This window comes from Ovis aries, chromosome 7, assembly GCF_016772045.2.
Source record: "Ovis aries strain OAR_USU_Benz2616 breed Rambouillet chromosome 7, ARS-UI_Ramb_v3.0, whole genome shotgun sequence".
In the NCBI taxonomy this organism is placed as follows: Eukaryota; Metazoa; Chordata; class Mammalia; order Artiodactyla; family Bovidae; genus Ovis; species Ovis aries.
Window position 1 is genome coordinate 7,472,627 of NC_056060.1, and position 19,470 is coordinate 7,492,096.

A 19,470-nucleotide genomic window follows, 5' to 3' on the forward strand; every position below is an offset into this window, starting at 1 on the left:
CAGGCCAGGAATCAAACCTGCTACTGGCAGGCGGGTTCTTTACCACTGAGCCACCAGGAAAGCCCGACAGGGATCCCACTGGTGTGAAACTGATGTGTGATATTCACGGTGCACCACAGGTTAACCCCCGAGACCTGTTTCTTTATTGCTTTGAATACCAAGGGGGATGCTGTTGTCCTTTTTTCTGCAGAGCCATATATGCAAATGATTTTTTCCATGCAAAATTATTTAAAGACTTCTTTCCCTATCCCGTGGACGTGCTCTATCCTGGCCATTTGAGGAAAAATATTACAAAGTAGGTTGGTCGTCCACGTCAAGACTCCCCTTCTGCATTCGGCTCACTGAATTCAGTGCCAGTGTCTTTGGGCCTTCAGAGGATGCTTAGTGCCCAGGTGGACTTAAGTAATAAGTGATAATAATGCTTGATATGGAATTACCTGCCCATACAAGCAGTTACATCAGTCTGCCTGGACCAACGGACTTAAATGTCAGACTTTCCAAATGTAAAAGTCAGAAATGCACTGTAGTCTGCATCTGATATTTACAGTTCCTTCTGGCAAAGGTGAGCTGACTTTTGTTGCAAATGTTTCTCTATTGCAAATTAGAAAGAGTTTTTTATTTGTCCATATGCCTTTGATATTATTACTTCCTTTACTTTTATTTGATTTTCTGAAAATCCACAGATGCATTTGAATGTGTCAATGGTTCTTACCTATGGCTACTAAAAATAGTAGTGATTGGGAAAAGTCAGGGGTTGGATTTAGGAGAAGACTATTGATTATTTATTTAAATAATCTCAAGATGCAGAAGAATCAGTCTTTGAAACTGAAAAAAATTAGCTCACATTTCCAGAGCTGTTTCAGTTGGCTTCTATTCAGAACATCACATTACTTTCTACATCACCCCAGAGCCCCTCCCCTTTTTCCTCTTGTCTCTTTTCCATCACCATTTTATTCTCCCCTTTTAGCTCTCTTCCTCAGACCAAGTGTTATATTCAGTTCAGTTCAGTCGCTCAGTCATGTCCGACTCTTTGCAACCCCATGAATCACAGCACGCCAGGCCTCCCTGTCCATCACCAACTCCCAGAGTTCACTCAGATTCGCATCCATCGAGTCAGTGATGCCATCCAGCCATCTCATCCTCTGCCGTCCCCTTCTTCTCCTGCCCTCAATCCCTCCCAGCATCAAAGTCTTTTCCAATGAGTCAACTCTTCGCATGAGGTGGCCAAAATACTGGAGTTTCAGCTTCAGCATCATTCCTTCCAAAGAAATCCCAGGGTTGGTCTCCTTCAGAATGGACTGGTTGGATCTCCTTGCAGTCCAAGGGACTCTCAAGAGTCTTCTCCAACACCACAGTTCAAACCCATCAATTCTTCGGCACTCAGCCTTCACAGTTCAACTCTCACATCCATACATGACCACTGGAAAAACCATAGCCTTGACTAGACGGACCTTAGTCGGCAAAGTAATGTCTCTGCTTTTGAATATGCTATCTAGGTTGCTCTTAACTTTTCTTCCAAGGAGTAAGCGTTTTTTAATTTTATGGCTGCAGTCACCATCTGCAGTGATATTAGTTGTTGTTTTTTACTGAACAGCTGTGTTTCACATAGTTCTTAGTGCTTTAACCCATTTAATCTCTCAAAAACAGTGTGTGGGGAGGTACTGTTATTAATTCCATTATACAGAGCAGAAAATTGAGACACATAGAGAAAAAGAAAGAAAGAAACTTACCCAGGATCAAATATCTAGTAAAGAGTAGAGCGAAAATTCAGATCTAGTCCTTATGTTTCAAGGGCCTGGCCTCTTCATTCTTTGCTGCCTGACCCAGAGTTCAGAGTGGTAAATAGTAGCGGGTTAAAGATGAGTATTGCATTTGGTTAAACAACAACAAAAGCAGTTTTTCTGCTTCCCCCATTTCAACCCCCCATTGCTTTAATAATGGGTCCACTTCTCAGCACATCCAGGGGAAGAATCCAATAGAATAGGTCCTGAACTGGCGATTTTATGTTATCATTTCTAATTCAAAAGCAGAATTTGAAACCAGTAATAATCAGAAATAGCAAGCTGTAGTTGAAGATTAAATATCAGCCTTCTTTGAATTGAGTGGGAGCAAACCCACAGTGGGAGGCACAGTGGTGCCTGGAGTCAGCCTTTGATGGGCTACGGTGTGGTCTGGCCAAGGGTCGGCCACACTCATAACCCACCATTCTGGGGGCCCTGGAGGAGGAGCACAGGGCAGCAGCCTTGAGAGCTCCCGCATCAGTGGGTGGGAGGGGAGGGTGCATAAGAGACCAGCAAGGCAGAGAAGTGCCCTGCTCCCCCAGACAGAAGAGAGCCTGGTTCAGCTTTACAGGGCTGACCGCCACCTACCATTTGACATGTAGGAAGCTGAAAGATTAGCCTAACAGCTTACAGCTAGTTCTAGGGAGACTGGAACTAGTCCTGAAGATCTTGGCTGTCATTCCAGGGATTTTTCCAGTACACAGTGAAAAAAAGAGGAATCTTCAATAAAATTAAGGAAGGTTGTGAGTTCTGGAACTGACCTTAAGGAGATGCTCTTTCAGTGTTGCCCTCAGTGATGCGATAAACCACATAGTAGGTAATTGTCGCCTCTTTCAAGGCTATGCAACCCTGATTTCTTGATGCACAAAGCCTGTCTTCAGGGGTCCTCTGAGGCAAGGTAGACATCCCACTGCCTAATTAAATTCAGACTGGTAATTGCTCAATTAGTGGAAAAGTTGGTAAAGCAAAAAACCATGCAGATCAACACAGGGACTTAAATACTCTAACACATGGGCTTGTACTCATTCAACCATCTTCAGGTGCAGGAGCAAAGGTGCCCTTTGAGTACGTATCTTTGAAATGAAGTACCCCCTTGTCTTTCCTGTATCTCTATAACCATCAAGTGGCTTTGATTTTCAGTTTTAACTTCTTTAATATGCCTCTGTCTAAGCACAGAATCTTTCATCTTTATGATTTTTCTCAGTCTGAGTTGGATTGCTCACATTTGTTTAATAAATTTTATTTAATATAATTTAATATATTTCATTAACAAATATTTAATATAAAGATGTTTATTTAATACATTTAATAAGTGTATTAAATGAATATTTACTTTTGCACCCCATCTTCCCCATGTCTTTCTTAAGTTAGTTTCATAGGAGTAGCTCCCATTCCTTTCACACTCATCTCTCATTATTTATGTGACTGCTATTTAATTGGATTCATAACTAATAACAGCAGAACTCACATAAAGGTTGGGTTTAAAACAGTAAACCTAAAGCATTTATTGGAAGAAGAAGGAAGATGGGGAATAATTCTCAGTGTGTTGTGGGTGGGTTTGTTAATCCGTTGTGTTGGTTAAGTAAGAATTGGCTAAGTGGGTGTCTACTATGGGTATAACACAAGCTGAGAGTAGAAAATCCTATCCTTGGGACAATAAATGCACCTTCCTCTTGTGTAGCGTCTGAAAAATAATGAGAATAATTTAAGGAGTAACTCATTTTCCCTTAATCCTGTGAATATGATGAGTGATGTTATATTATTCATTTTAATAACTATCTCTAGAACTGTCATTGTTACTGTTAAAGATTTATTTTTGTTTTACTTTGACTTATAATTTTGTTTTAACCTAAGAAAATCCCCTTATAAAAGGTGAGTGTGAGCATTGCCCCATGGAGATTATTTATCACTGAATTCAGAACACTATCACAAAATTTTTTTATTGAAAATCAATCTATAAATAAATGGTGGAATGAATTATAGGGTAATGCATTAGCCATAGATAACTGAAGTGCTTAAAATAATTTTTTTAAACTAATGGCTAAAATTATTATGAGAAAAACCACTCTATTCCATTTCTTAAAATTGTTCTGTTTCATTTAAATGTGGATTAAATGGTACTGGGGGAAAAGATGTGTGCCCCTTAGGGACTGTCAGAAAGAATCAAAAGCAGCTTAGCAAAGAGACAGAAATGGAAATGTGATATTTGTTGGGGGAAATGAGGGTATGATTAAATAAAGTGGAATCAGCTCCCATGTTAGAAAATCCCTTAATGGGGAGGTGATGCTTGAAGCCTCTTTCTGTCTTCTGAGAAACCTGGACCAAGAGGCTGGCCAGCTAAGGATGTCCTGAGCCCCCACTGCGATGGGAGGGGAGTGAGTTTCAGATTATATTTATTTCTCAGGCCAAGTTCAACCTCCTGACAGCCCAGCTGAATGAAAGTCTTCATCAGATTCAGGAAAGGATCTGAGAATTGCAGCCTGGCCTCTCTCTACATTGCAGGTCTGCTCTAGCTTCTATAAAGAAAGCAGGGCCTAGGAGAGGCACAGACTCTCCGCTCACCCTTAGGACCTCTCCAGCTCATGTAGGAAGATCTCGCTTGTTCTGTGTCTTTGGAATTAAATATTCTGGGGTCTGCATCTCCCCTGCTCAGATATGTATTAGAGAAATACAAACTTTAAGTTAAAAAAAGTATTAGAGAGGTTATATGTTTCAATGGAAAGCACAGCAGTCTAAAAAGCGCCTTCAGATTCTCAAGTGCACACAGGTCACGCGGGAACCTTAGTCAGATTCAGGTCCTGAGCCTGTAGGTCCAGAGTGGAGCCTGAAAGTCTGCATTTCTAGCAAGTTCCCCCCCGACCCCGGGGTGCCAGTGCTGTTGATCCAGAGATCACACTCCGGGGAACAAGGATCTGGCAGACCTGAATTCAACTGCTGGCCTCTCTCAGCCTCAGTGCCCCCACCTGTAAAATGGACTAAAATACTTTTACATTCTGTCGGTAGCCTCATGAGAAGCGGTGGCCAGGGAAGGCTGGTCCATGTTGAGAGCTTATCCCGCCTCTCAGTTTTCAAGGGCTCCCTGTCTCAGCACGGTGAAGACAAGTGGGGTCATGAAGGCGAGGCAGCCATCCAGAGCCGTTCCACCCTTATTCACACCTCTCCCCCTCAAGTGAGTGCCTTTGCTAATATTCAGAGGTTTTGGCTTTAGTTAGATCACATGATTGAAACATGATTCTCCTAGTTGTGCTGCCTGTCTGGAATAAACTGTTGGGTAGGCGTCATCCTGTCTGTAGCGTGCCCAGTGGAAGTCTAGCTACAGTTGGTCTAATTACCAGTAGTAATCCAGTGTAGACACCAAAGATTATTATTATGTTTGGATCTGAAACGTATTTTTAGTCAAAGTCAGATTGAGATGCTATTTTTTTTTTCCTCTAAACTTGTCACTTGTTGGAGGAATTTAATACCATGTTGAAATTTTTCTTATCCTTCAGAGTCCTCTCAGATGTTCTGTTCTCAGCAAAACCTTTTCAGAGGCCACAGTCAGAATTAGTGGCCACCCCCCGCCCCTCTGCCCCAGTCACCCCTCCCCCTGGAACACACGCCTCACAGCGGGGCTCACTGGGTAATGGGCCTGGGTCTCCCTCACTGAATTACAAGCTCCTTAAGCCATCTCGATGAAGTAAACACGGAGTTCAGGGCCTCCAGCCCGGTTCCTGAGGGCACTTTCTGTCTGGCCGTGTGTCCTCAGGAGGCTGTGGACGGTCTTGCTCCGGGTGCCCCTCTCTGTACTGGCCCTGGGCAGTGAGCTTGGGGACGGGGGTGGGGAGGGCAGTTCTGTGAAATAATGGATGTGAAACTGTCTCTTTTCTCTCCTGGCTTAGAGTAGGCATCAGAGGAAGATTTGCCAAGTTTTCCTTCCCTAAGGTCAAGGATCATGACTTATAAATCCATGTATTTCTAGCCTTCTAGAAAAGTCATACATAGTGGGTGCACTCTGTAAATCCTTTAAAATTGGATTGAATAGCCTCTCATTTAGGGAAACTGGGTGTATTTATTTTAGGCATAGAAATAATAGAGATGGAGAAATAACTGTCTGTTTTTCCCCTACTAGCTGATAGTGAATGCTCTTCTGAAATACATGAAATGTGTTTTGAAGAAGTAATTAAAATCCTGACAGAGATTTATTTCTGGTTTGCTTAAGCTTAAAAATCTGAAAGATTTTTAAGAAAGACTAGATATGATAAATGCTGCATGGGAGTTGGCGGTGGGTGGGGGGGGGGGAAGAAGACCTATATTTAACAAACAATTCCTACAGGATATCCATTTTGTATATTTATATGTATGAGCTTTCTGGAAGAATTGGAAATAAATTACTAATGGTTACCTTTGGGAAGAGGATCAAGGATTAGGGAGAAGAAGACTTTTATTTTCGTTTTATAATTTTCTGTGTGGTTTGAATTATTGGCCATGGGGCATATTTGAGTTAAAAAAATATATATAGATAGATATCTGGGGGAATTGAAAAATGGGCCATTTTTCTTTTTATATATTAAAATCTCTCATAAGTATTATCTTTAAATTTTATTTGCAAGGGGCTTAAGTACAGGGTGCTAATAGTAAATGAGGATTTCCTGTCCCTTGTCAAGTCACTAAGCTATCTCCTTCGCAGGAATGAGCTCTTAGCCTTTACTACCCCTGAGGTTTAAAAAGCTCCCAGGTGGGGCTGTGTCCTTGCACTCCTGCTGAGCAGAGAAATGTAGCATCCGATTGTGAGCCCTGAAAATGCTAGGACCATCACTATGTAACGCTATAATCTGGTTTAGGGAAGATGCAGCTGCAAGGGATGGCCCAGAAGGGGATGACAGGACATGGAGACCCGCCCAGCAGGACCATCATCCATCCTGCACTGGAAAAGCGAGCGGGTTACAGCTCCTTCGGAGCATGGCGCAGGAGCCTACTCATTTTGGGCTTCCCAGGAGGCACTAGTGGTAAAGAACCTGCCTGCCAGTGCTGGAGACATAAGAGATGCAGGTTCCATCCCTGGATCAGGAAGATTCCTCTGGAGGAGGAAATGGCAACCCACTCCAATATTCTTGCCTGGAGAATCCCAGGAACAGAGGAGCCTGGAGGGCTGCAGTTCATGGGATTGCAAAGAGTTGAATATGACTGAAGTGACTTAGCATGCCTGCGCTGCTCTTCGTAGCAAGAACTTGGATTTTCCTTTTTGCTCTAGCATCACCCAGCTATTGGCAGCATCAAGTCCCTTACCTCCCCCACCAAGGGTCGGGGATGTACCCATCTGGAGTACCTGAGAGTAAGCAGTGCATCCCAGGTCACATACTCGGGTGGGACGAAGCAGCATGTCCCCCAAGCTCCCATCTGTCATTTTCCACTACCCAAGGCTTAACTCTAATTCTATGAGGGTGGCATCCAGGGAAAAGGCACCTCTGAGACTTTTGAGGTACCACGTTCAATTTTAGATGTTACCTCCACACAAGAGCCTGGACAAACTGGGATATTTTCCCAGGAGGGCAGCCAGGAGGGTTAAAGGAATCATCACCACGTTGTACAAAGAGACGGACTGGGATGTAGGCAGCACTCACTTCTCTGTGGTTAGATCATTAATGTCCCTGTACATCAGCTTCCCAGCAATGAATGGTGTTCCCATAGTACTCACCTCAAAGGGTAGAGAGGATTATGTAAGTTAATTCATGCAAAAGTTTAGAACTGGTAAGGGTTCCACAAGTGCCAGTGGCCATTTTTTGTTCTTGGGGCCAGAGTTACAAGAAAGAGTCCCAAGTCTTTAGATGGCAACAGCCACGGGCTGCTCCTGGTTGATGCAGCTCACTTTCTGACCTGTAGGCATTTCTAAAGACAGACATTATTATCAAGCAGCTTGCATGCATGCGTGCTAAGTCACTTTAGTCACATTCAACTCTTTGCGACCCTATGGACTGTAGCCTGCCAGGCTCCTCTGTCCATGGGATTCTCCAGGCAAGAATACTGGAGTGCGTTGCCATGACCTCCTCCAGGGGATCTTCCCAACCCAGGGATCGAACCCGCGTCTCTTATGTCTCCTGCACTGGCAAGCAGGTTCTTTCATTCGAGCACCACCTGGGAAGTCCGTCAAGCAGCTTAGCTTACTGATTAGTCTTCTGAGAGGCACGAGTGGCAAATTCAAGCCTCTTAGGCTGTAAGTAAGAGATATGCCCCGTATTCATTTTCCTGGGTTGAATCTGCTCTGGGGATCCCTGTGCCTTGTGCTGACGCATTCTTTAAGTTGCCTTCTCCACATGCATTGGGCCTCATGATATGGGTAATCTCTTTATTGAGGACGATGGTCTTTTTATGGTCAGCCACATAGTACAGAGAAAAGTAGGCCATCCCTGCCCAGGCAAAGGATATTCGCCCATCTCCTTTCAGCACCCCAGCATCTTATTGTATAATTGGTCCAACATTCACCTTCCCTGTAGCTGTCTAGATTCGTCTATCTGCAGAGCAGCGTCTGCATGTCATTGATGTGGGCTCACCAGACTTTGCCAAGTGCTCTCCTTCTGGGTCTCATATTAATTTATTAACTGTTAGCAAATGAATTCCTGTGAATGTTTAAGGAGGATATTTCCCTAACTAACCTAAAGCAATAAATAAGGTAGTGTTTTCTCAGCTTGTAACCTAGGTGCTGTTGGGCACCTTAAAAACTTGTTTGAGAAGGGACTAGTCGAATGGTGCTTTGGTGAAGCAAAGGAAAGAAGCGGAATTGAGTAAAAGATGTAGTGGGCAGCTTTTGTAAAGCCAAAACTCTCATTTATTAATTATGCCATTTCCCCTAGACCTTGCATACCCTTTTGGAAACCTTCCAAAAAATAACATTTGCCATACCTAATATTATATCATCCTGTGAAAGACTCTGGACAGAGTTTATGAGGGCTTGGTTTTTCAGAAGAAGCAAGTGAATTGGAAAATTCAGCTGTTTACTCAGTGATACCAAGAGGGGCATCTATTTAACTCTTGATTTTTCCATTTGTTTCCTTTATGAAAGCAGAGCCAACCATGGTGAGTTGAACACCCCCAAACCATAAACAGCGATCTTCCTTCTGCCTTAGCTCCTGACGCCAAGAAAAAGTTTTTCTTTTCTGAGCAGGATTTGGGAGAGACCATTTTGAGATTAACTCTTGTAAACTTATCTTCTCTAACATCCCTTCCTTTCAAGGAAGGGCCAGGGTTTTCAGGAGAACCAGAGAGAAAGAACCCTTGAAATCTTCTAGAAGTTTCCTAGGAGTCTGGCTGTGGCCCAGGTCATCTGCTGCAGCGCAGGCTTGAGGATCCACTTTGACCTGGGAGCCCTTGACTCAGTCTCCCATCTTGGCCTTGCTGTGGTGCTAAGCTGGGCATTTGGACCAAAGGTGACACAGCCGTGAATCAAATTGCGGGGCTGTTCTCTATGGGGACTCCTTAGGCCTGCCCACTGGGGGTGCCCCTCCCCACAAGGCTGGGGAGAACGTGGCGTTCTCATCTTCCGCCCTTGCCGTCGCCCATGGCAGCGCGCGGAAACCCCCAGAGCTTGTTTTCCAACTTGAAATCGGACTCACGGATCCTGGAGAATCTATTTGTAAAGGAGCGTCCCCCACGCAGAATTCTAGAACGTCTCCTGTCGCTCGTTCACTTGCTGCTCCGAGCTTCGTTCCTGCCCGCTCTGACGTGTCTCCTTGTTTTCTGTGTGTTGCAGGCAGCATAGTGTACCTCGGCATGATGGTGGGGGCATTCTTCTGGGGAGGCCTGGCAGACAAAGTGGGACGGAAGCAGTCCCTTCTGATTTGCATGTCTATCAACGGATTCTTTGCCTTCCTGTCTTCGTTTGTCCAAGGTTACGGCTTCTTTCTCTTCTGTCGCTTGCTTTCTGGATTCGGGTAAGGTTTTTTTCTCTTTCGGATTTTGTAGTAATGTGTTTATTCTACATAAAGACATAATGTATATGTTTTCCACTCTGGAGGCTCTCATTACCAAAAAATTATCCCTTAATGCATTTCCTTTCCCATCTTTGTGTCAGCCTAGGAGCCATAATGCTGGTTCTTAGAAATATAATTATCAACCTTTAAATCCAGAAGAGAAGGGAATACGCATCTGTGTTCCCGTGGCTGATTCTTTTAGTGTTTTATGTCTAGGAAATGGGTGTTGTTTTCAAAGGAATGTTGTATCTGTGGCAGTGCACATTTATGAGTGGATGTTTTTTTCCTTCTAAAAATGTAAGCCAGGAATAGCTCTAGTCCTACCTATTATGAACTAGTTAAAGGTTTGAACCATTCAACTATGCTCTTAAATCCAAGATGAGAGAGTCTCAAGTAAATATTGTTTAATTGATCTTTGGTAACTGCAGGAGACCACCTGCAATGAAGGAGATCTGGGTTTGATCCCTGGGTCAGGAAGATCCCCTGGAGAAGGAAGTGACAACCCCCTCCACAGAGGAGCCCAGCAGGCTACAGTCTGTGGGGTCGCAAGGAGTTGCAACATGACTTAGCAACTAAACCACCAATAGCATATTTAACTAAGTAGGAAGCCTGCTTCATGAGATGCAGTAGGTTCTTTTTATAAGTGCCTGACTTCTGTTGAGTCAACAGAAGTTGTGCTATGGACAAGTGCAGTGGCATAGTATAGCCAATGGTTAGTCGTTTTTGTTAAAGAACCTGAAGCACTCATTACTAGATTAAGCAAATCCACAGCTTAGGAAAACCCAATACCTCAATTAGGAGAGTCCAAGAAACTCTGCTTGAATAGGAAAAAGACAAAATAGTGCAAATATAAAATTTCTAATTCATGCTTAAGAACTCTGTTTTCATTAGAGATGTTGTTTCTGAGGGAGTCTAGCATAAGATGAATCTATAGGAATAATATAAAGTAAAAGAAAAATGAAAGAAGACAGGGGAGGAATCTGTGCTGGGTTATAAATTTGAGAAGTCGATCAGTTGTGGTTGATGATGTTGGTCACCACACAGCAAAGCCCGGTTTTGCGCGAAGAGGTCAAAAAGCTGCAGCCTATCTCTCTTAATTACATATAGTAGTACTTTAAAATCAGAGCTAAGATTAGCAGGAATATAAGGCATCAAAGAGAAATACTATGTAAGTGGGTTATTTTAAGAGTACAAAGGTTTCCCCGTGCAGACTAATGGTTCATTTTCATAATTCATTCAAAACGCTTTTTTATATTGTTTTCTGCCACAAGATTTGTTCACATATTGAGATTGGTGGATCCACAAATTTTTCCGATGTTCTTTTTTTCATCTTCTGGAACCTCTTCGGTGCTACATTCTACACATAGGATGTGTGTGCATGCTCAGTTGCTCAGTGGTGTCCAACTCTTTGCGACCCCATGGACTGTAGCCGGCCAGGCTCCTCTGTCCATGGAATTTTCCAGGCAAGGAGACTGGAGTGGATTGCCATTTCCTACTGCAGGGGATCTTCCCGACCCAGAGATCAAACCCATGTCGCTTGCATCTCCTGCTTTGACATATTCTTCACATAGGGGGCACTTGGCAAATGTGTGACTAAGTGGCAGGAATCTCAGGAGTTTTCCTTAGAGTGAAGACACTGCAGTAAAGCAGGAGGGTTGGAAAGTTTGGGAAAGTGTGAAAATATTTTTTCCTTGGAGAAGAATGATCAGAATCAATCATTTGCTTTGTATTGATGGGGAAGGAGGGCTTTTCCTTAGCAGAGGGGACGCTTGGTGCTCAAGGCTGTGTGAGACTGGCTGCACGTGTCATCTGTGGGGAGGATTTCTGGGTCATGAATTCAGGGGGCTGCAGCCAACCCAGTGCTGAGTGAACTGAGATACCTGAGGAAGAGCAGGTGCGATTAAAACTGCTTATTAAAGGACCTTCTCAGGGTCCATGGGATAAGACATTCTTGCCGCAGGAGAACTTCCTCCTGCTGTTTCTTTTATGTACATAATACCACTAGCCTGTCAGGAGAAGCCTAACAACCCAAGTTCTGAACTTTCTAGTCCTTTCCATTCACAACCTTATCCAGAAAATATCAACAGTATCCATAGACTCAAAAGTACCTGACCAGGTTTGGATGATTATGGCAATTTTCATTGCCAGTCTAGATGAAGACATGGGCAACTCCATTGACTGCAGAGAAAAGGGCGATTCTGGTGGCTGTAGCGTACTCCAGACTAAGGGACTGTCCAGAAGCTAATTCAGGGGCAGCACAGAGACAGAGATGGCTTGGGTTATATTCATGACATCATTTGCTTCTTTGTTGCCAACACATCATTTTTCAACCAGCAGCTCAGGGCTGCAGACCTCTAAATAAGATAATTTACCTGGCAAAGCATAGACTGTGCATTGCTAATTCAGCTACACTCTATCAGTTGTGCTCCGAGAGACTAATGCACTGTATGCCTTTGCAAAGTGGGCACAGAATGGGGAGTCCAGAAATTCAAGTCCACCCTAGCCCTGGCCTTACTGTGAGCCCTTGGGAAAGTCCCTTGGGCCCTCCAGCCTGCTGCTGCTTTTGTGAAAGGGCGATAATAGTGCTTTACATTCTACCTTTGAGTATGAGGATCAAGTGAGATTGCATGTTGAATCTTGCCTCAGAGTGACAGCAGACGGAGAGGGGAAGTCTTCTTTCTGACTTTGATTCCAAGAGGGAAACAGAAAAGACTAATCATGGGCAAAGACTTGGAAGAAAGCAGGCAAGTAAAACAGAGCATCTCTGCTCTCCAGAACAGGTGGAGAGTCCCTTAGCTGGGAGTGGGGCTTGCGGGGAAGCCATGGGAGCTTCCTCACCTGGGCCCAGGCAGCGAAACACTCAGGACCTTGTAGGATCCAGCAGCTGAGGCGACCTGAAAAATGCAGCTGTTAAGGGAAGTGAAGAAATCGGTCTGTCTTCCTTGGCTGAGTTTGGGGCCCTGTTGCCTTCTCCTAACATGTGGAGAGCTGCCCTGATGACAGAGGGGTTGTCTTGGCAGAGAGGGTTCATCTGGACACTCTCAGCTGAGACTCTATGTTCTCCAATTCCATTCCAACTCAAAAACAAAACTCTCACACCTGCTCTACTCCTGAAACCATGGAGGACCTTTCATAGTTATAGATGAGACCTGGCCCCTAGATGCTTCCGGTCTGGTTGGAGAGGGAAGGCACACAGACAGCCCTCCCATTGTTGTTCAGTCGTGTCTGACTCTCTGCGACCCCATGGACTGCAGCACACCAGGCTTCCCTGTCCTTCACCATCTCCCAGAGCTTGCTCAAATTCAGGTCCATCGAGTCAGTGATGCCATCTAACCATTTCATCCTCTGTTGTCCCTTTCTCCTCTTGCCCTCAATCTTTCCTGGCATCAGGTCTTTTCCAGTGAGTCGGTTCTTCGCATCAGGTGGCCAAAGTATTGGAGCTTCAGCCTCAGCATTAGTCCTTCCAGTGAATGTTCAGGGTTGATTTCCTTTAGGATGGACTGGTTTGATCTCCTTGTTGTCCAACGGACTCTCAAGAGTCTTCTCCAGCACCCTAGTTCAAAAGCACTCCCATTCTCTGTCTACTAAGAACTAGTCAGTGTCTTTTGTGGGGCAGCAGCAAGGAATGTGGGAGACTCATAGATGAGGAGAAAATGGCAACAAAACTGTGATAAACCAGTTTCTGCATGAAAGTTCTTCTTGTTTTAAAGGTGTGTGATGTTCAAACCCTTTCCATGTCCATCACTTACGCACTGAAAACACAAGCAGCTGAAGTTTTGACATAGGCCTTTGATTTAAACATTGTTAGTTAAAACTTGAGTCAAAGAATTAAGACTTTGATCCTAGAGACCTTAAATAAGAGATCTTGTTATTTCTATGCACTAGGCAGCTCCCTTATCCACATCTGATCTGGTTTTAAATTGAAGAGAACTCGGTGAACAAGGAAGGAAAATTTCAGAATGTTGGCACTTTTTTTCTGTTGTGGAACTCTGGTGCTCAGACCCTGCAATGCTCCACGCATTTCCCAGGAGCATCACTCTTATCATCCTTTCAGCTTCACGGGGTCTTCTTCCTAGGCCCTCAGCACTCACAACCTCAGACCACCCCTCCCAGTGACTCTCACCACAGACCCCTGGTTGGTCTTTTTGGTTGCACTGATCAATGCACCAGAATATTTGCTTCTTATGTGTTTATGTCTTTCCTCCACCAGCATGTAAATTCCAAGAGGGCAGAGATCGACAGGATAGGTCTGTCTACTCTTTATTGCTTAATCACAGGAAGTTTAATAAAGTCTTACTTGGTCTGTGTTAGGGGAAGAGTTCTCAATTAAATGACCAAAAGTTTAACTTGCATCATAAAAACAGAAAGGCATGGCCCTCAGTCAATTTCCAGACTTGAGCCGGTTTACAGACCCAGAACCCTTTGAATGAAGGGGAGACCCTAGTACATTGCTAGAAGTTTATGCTGTTCATCTTTCCCCCAGCCTTCCCCCAAAGGACCTGTGCCTTTTACCAGGGTAACTGCATGAGAGAAAAGGAAATAATCGACTTTTCAGAGCTTACTAGGCACTGGCTCTGAACTGACATTAATTCCAGGAGACCCAAAATGTCCCTGTGGTTCACCACTCAGAGTTAGGACTTACAAAGGTCAGGTGTTCAATGGAGTTTGATCTCAAATCCATCTCACAGTGAGTCCAGGAGGTCGCTGAATCCATCCTGTGGTCACTTCCCAGTTCCAGAATACGTAATTGGAATGGACAGAGCAACTGAGAGGATCTCCACATTGGTATGGTGCCTGTCCGCCAGTTCCTCACACTGGGCCTTTCAGAGGAGGAAGTGAATTTCTGGGTCACCCCTCATATCACAGGTTAAGGTTCAGTGATGGAACCAGGAGTGACACAGCCAGGACTTAAGTTGCAGTGAAGTCCTTTTGGACTAGCCACTCTGTTATCAGGCAAACTGTGCATTCTGAATCCAAGGTTAAGATGCCTTCGTGTTGATTTTATTGCAAGAGCCACAGCCTTCCTCTTGCCCTATCTTACTTTGTTCTGAGGCATCATCAGCAGGACTGTGTTATATTCCTGCTCTGCATATAAAGGAGCCTGACGGCTGGGTTTGTGATAGATGTGCTTTCCTCTGTTCACCACACAAAGTCATGAGTGTATTTTCTTAGAAACATAAATGTGTCTGGGTGCCAAATTCTGCATGACTTTACATGTTCATTCAGCACAAGGCACACTCTTCCTGCCAGGGGCAGTGGTGTTTTATGGGAAGGAGGAGTAGGGCATCAGCAATTATTCGTCTGTCTCTCAGTTTCCTAAGTGAGTCTCACATCAGGGAACAGACATTTCCCTCTCCTCTTTTGTTACAGAAAATTAGAAAGATGGGAAATGGAGTTGACACCATTGATTCATTTTCATTTGCCCAGAATTAAATTATTTGTTTCCAGTCACTGTTAATTATGAGAATGGGAATGCTTCAGATGCCGGGCAATGTCAGAGTTGGGAGCGTCTCGCTGAAGGCCTGGCACCGCTAAGCGTAAAGGTCAGGAGAAAACTATACCAGCAGCAGAACTTAAAATGAAATTTCAGTGTCTGTGTATGGTAGGAGAATGACTGGCCGTTTCTCCCTCTGCAAATGGAGCCTCATAAATGCATCCTTCATAGCTAAACAGTATCCGTCCATTCACTGATATCAATCCATTGTTGTAAAGGTGCAATAACCAGAATACCCTGACTTGATAGAAATGATTACCACTGACTGAAATTCTTCAAACTATGTAGAACCTCATTTATGTTCAGAACATTTCTAAAATAACTGAGTATGCAAAAATATCCTGCCTTTTTGAAATTAGAATGTTGAGGCATGGATAGATTGACTTCCATGTGTTCAGTAGACTCCCAAGTCTTCTGAGTTTTAGTCTAATTCCAAACTGTAAGGTTATACCTCCTGCATTGGAAAAATGCAGAACTGTTTAAAAATTTTCAACTTTTAAACATGGTTTATCAAACACCTATATAGTAGTTGCTCTATTGAGAGATGCTGTGTTAAGTACTTTATAAATATTGATTCATTAAAGCCTCATGGTGACCCTATGAGGAAGATAATATTTGTGCTACCCATTTTATAGATGAGAAAGATGAGGCACAGAGAGGCTAATGGTAAAATCATACCCAGGCAGTCTGGCTCCATGCTTATAATCACCAGGCCTGTGTTGTCTCAGATTCATTGAGAAATGTCTGTGATTTCATACCACGCGATGTCTGATACATGACAGACGCCAAATAAACATTTTGAACAGATCAGTTCAAGATTTCTGACCCAAAAAATTGGAATGGAAAGACTGTTTCCAATATGGAAGATGAGGCAACAGACTAAATTATCTTTAATCCAAAAATAATTGCAAACCCAAGTTATAAACAGTGAGTCAGTGTTTTCCTAGGCCTGTGCAGTCCAGCAGGCCATATGTAGCCACCAAGCTACATATGAAATGTGGCCAAATTTAGAGGTGCTGTAAGGTATAAAATACATAGCACTGGATTCCAAAGCCTTAATACCTGCAAAAGAGTATAAAATATCTCATTAATAATTTTTATATTGAGTACATGTTAAAATGATAGTATTTGGATACATTGGGTTAAATGAATTTTTTTTAATTTTTATTTTTTTAAATGAATATTTATTAAAAGTAACTGCAGCCTTGTTTTGATATCTTTTCTAGAAAATTCAAAATTTTATACATACTTCACATGGTATTTCCATTGGGAAGCACTGTCTTAATGCCTTTTATGAGAATTTCCAACAACAGTGGACCATTCAGACACACTTTATTTCCCTGTATACCTTTTGGTGAAAGAACTATAGATTCCAAAGGAGAAAGAAGTAACAGAGGAAAAGTGCTCCCAAAGTCATGACATATTATTATGAAAAATTAGCCACATGCACTTTTAAGAACTGACTCTGTGAGCTCCTTGAGGGTAGAGATATGTATTCTTCGTGCCTGTCCCTCCGGCAACAGGTGATGTGCTTGGCCCAGATCTTGGCTGGGTGAGGGGCTGCATGGTGGGGGGGATGATGGATGGGTTGGTAAATGGCAGGTGAGTGGGTGACCGAGGAGAAATGGGTGATTAGATATATACAGCAAGTGACCGGAAAAGTCTGCGTGTCTTTCTTCATCACTTCTTACAGATCATCCTAACGGTCATCACCATCTTTGTTCATGACATCATTTAGGTGCCATGGGACGGCATGCTTCCAGCTGTCTCAATAGTGAGATGATTTTTTTTCCAAGACAGCATGAGGATTCTGATCTCTGAATACACCTTCTCCCTCATGGCAGCAGGTCTGCTGCTGTGGATATGCAGATCTGTTTAGGTTTGAGGGGCTTTGCGTGCATGCTGCATTGCTAAGTTGCTTCAGTCGTGTCCAACTCTGTAGCCCGCCAGGCTCCTCTGTCCATGGGATTCTCCAGGCAAGAATACCGGAGTGGGTTGCCATGCCCTTCTCCAGGGGATTTTCCCGACCCCAGGCATTGAACCAGCATCTCCTGAATTGGCAGGCAGATTCTTTACCACTAGCTGCTGCCTGCAGTTCTGTTTAGGTTTGACAGGCTTAGGGCACCAATATGATTGCAGACAAGGGCTAGGGGAGTTGGAATTATGTTTTCTTAGAAACACAACGTTTACTCAGATTATATGTTTGCATCTCCATATTCTCAAAATAGTCAGGTTTAAGCTGCGGCTTTGCAGATGGGAAGACTAAAGCTACCCTAACCCCCCACGCTTTAGCACCAAAGCTGGGCATGAGGGATCCTTATTCCTAATTTGATGATTGGTTTTGTTACCAGGAAACATTCTTTTCCTGTCTCTATCTTGATTACTCACAGTAGACACATGCCTTCTAATCAATACAGCAATCTCATTTTCTGTGCCAACCTAGCCTGTCCATAGATGTTAGATCTGTGTTCTTTCATCTAAGCCTCTGAGCAGCCTCCCCTGTGATACTCTGTTACTTTCATGAAAAGGAAGTCCATCTTTGGAGTTGCTGCTTTAGTTGTTTACTTCTGGGTCCAGTTGAAAACACAATGAATTGGTTCTGAATTGCTGTCCGACTTGCCTGGCAGTTCAATGTCTTCTTTCTTTTTTTGGTTGCTGATTCTGAGCAAAGATTAAAAGGATATTTTTCATGTGAATTATTTGTGATTGTGATTCCTGGCATAGACTACAGCATTGATTAGTCATTTTTATAAACCCATAATGCTTGTTGTAATAAAGCCACCAGAGTCAGCTCTTGGTGGATTTTGGCACCTGCTTACTATCTGTATGGAACACGTGACTTTACAATGCTTATTCAACTTCCTGCTTAATTACAGTCTCATGTAATACCTCATTTCCCAATGGAAAGGGGAGTTTGAGGAGTGGCCCTGGCTGGCAATCACATGGTGAAGTTAGAAAGAATAAAATTACTCATTGTTATCAATATGTGCTCACTAAGCATTAAAGCAAAACAGAATTATTCAATTCCTTTCAGGACAGGAAGTCATCATTCTATAATTTCTCCCCTGAGCATCATACTTCAAGCCGTTTTAAGTATAACTGGCCCTCTTGTGTACAACCTCCTCCTTTCACCATAGAAACGTCCTCCTCATCTTCTCAATAGCTAGCATACATCCGAGTGACAAGGTACAGAAACAGACATAATCCACCACAAAGGTGTCAATCGAGGCTGGAGTGATGCGAGGTGTGGCTGTGAAATGCGCAGATTTCAATCAGTCAGGCTTCCCAGTTTTTCAGGGAGGTTTGTGGAGACAGGAATGTTTGGCCTTCTCCTTCTTCCCACTTTGCTAAACTCATTCAGTTTACATGTCTCGTGTTTCCAGCACAGAAATTGTGTCTGTAAAGCTGATACAAGTCTTTGCCTTATACCACATCTCATTTGTGAATTTGTCTTAGTTTACTGAGGAAAATATGTTTTATGACATTTACTTGATGCCTTATGTTGAGTATTGCGAAAAGTATTACGGAGCTTTTGAGGGGCATGTTGAGTGTGTTCCCACACTTGAGTGCACACACACGTGCAATGAGGTACTAGAGGGGTCCCAACTTATTCTAGTGATGAGTTTTAATACAGATTTTTTTTTTGCTTTCTTTATATTTCTGTAATTAAAGTTGTAAACACCTAACATTAATAGTACTTAGGGAAAATAGCTCCAACTCTGAAATTCCACATGCCAACCTTCTGTTTCATCAGTGTCAATTCAGTTCTTTTGAATCTGGCTAATCTTCCACCCATAACAGAGTGTGCATTTCAATTATTATTCCCTTTGTGCCTCCCACTACCATGGACAATGAAGATATGGTCCTTGATGGGAGCTAATAAAATAGACTTAATATCCTATGGTGAGAAAAATTCTTTATAAACCACCCTGATCTCAGTGTTTCATTTGTGTAAATATTCTGTCAAAAATGAAATCGTGAGCACATTTCAACAGTAGCTAATTGATCAGCAGATAATGAACAATAAAGAGGTCTCCCTGTTAACTGTATTTAGACATTTACTGCCTATCTGCTGTGTAAAAGATAACCATGGTATGCCTTATATCCTGGCTGTTTAAAGGATCATGTTTCCTCTATTACGTCCCCATGGCGAGAGTTTCTCAGCCTCAGCACTGTTGATATTGGCAGCTGGATAAGTCTTTGTTATGAGGGGCTGCTGTGAATATGATAGGGTTTTTAGCAGCGTGCC

At 43.2% G+C, this 19,470-nt stretch overlaps 1 protein-coding gene across 1 annotated transcript in view; it reads left to right on the forward strand.

The window, feature by feature from the left end:
* SV2C (synaptic vesicle glycoprotein 2C) overlaps positions 1 to 19,470 on the forward strand; it is a 215,910-nt gene that overhangs the window by 89,791 nt on the left and 106,649 nt on the right. The window contains exon 3 of the mRNA XM_004010196.6: positions 9,508 to 9,688. Within this exon, the coding sequence (XP_004010245.1) occupies positions 9,508 to 9,688 (181 nt within the window). The remainder of the gene's footprint in view (positions 1 to 9,507; positions 9,689 to 19,470) is intronic.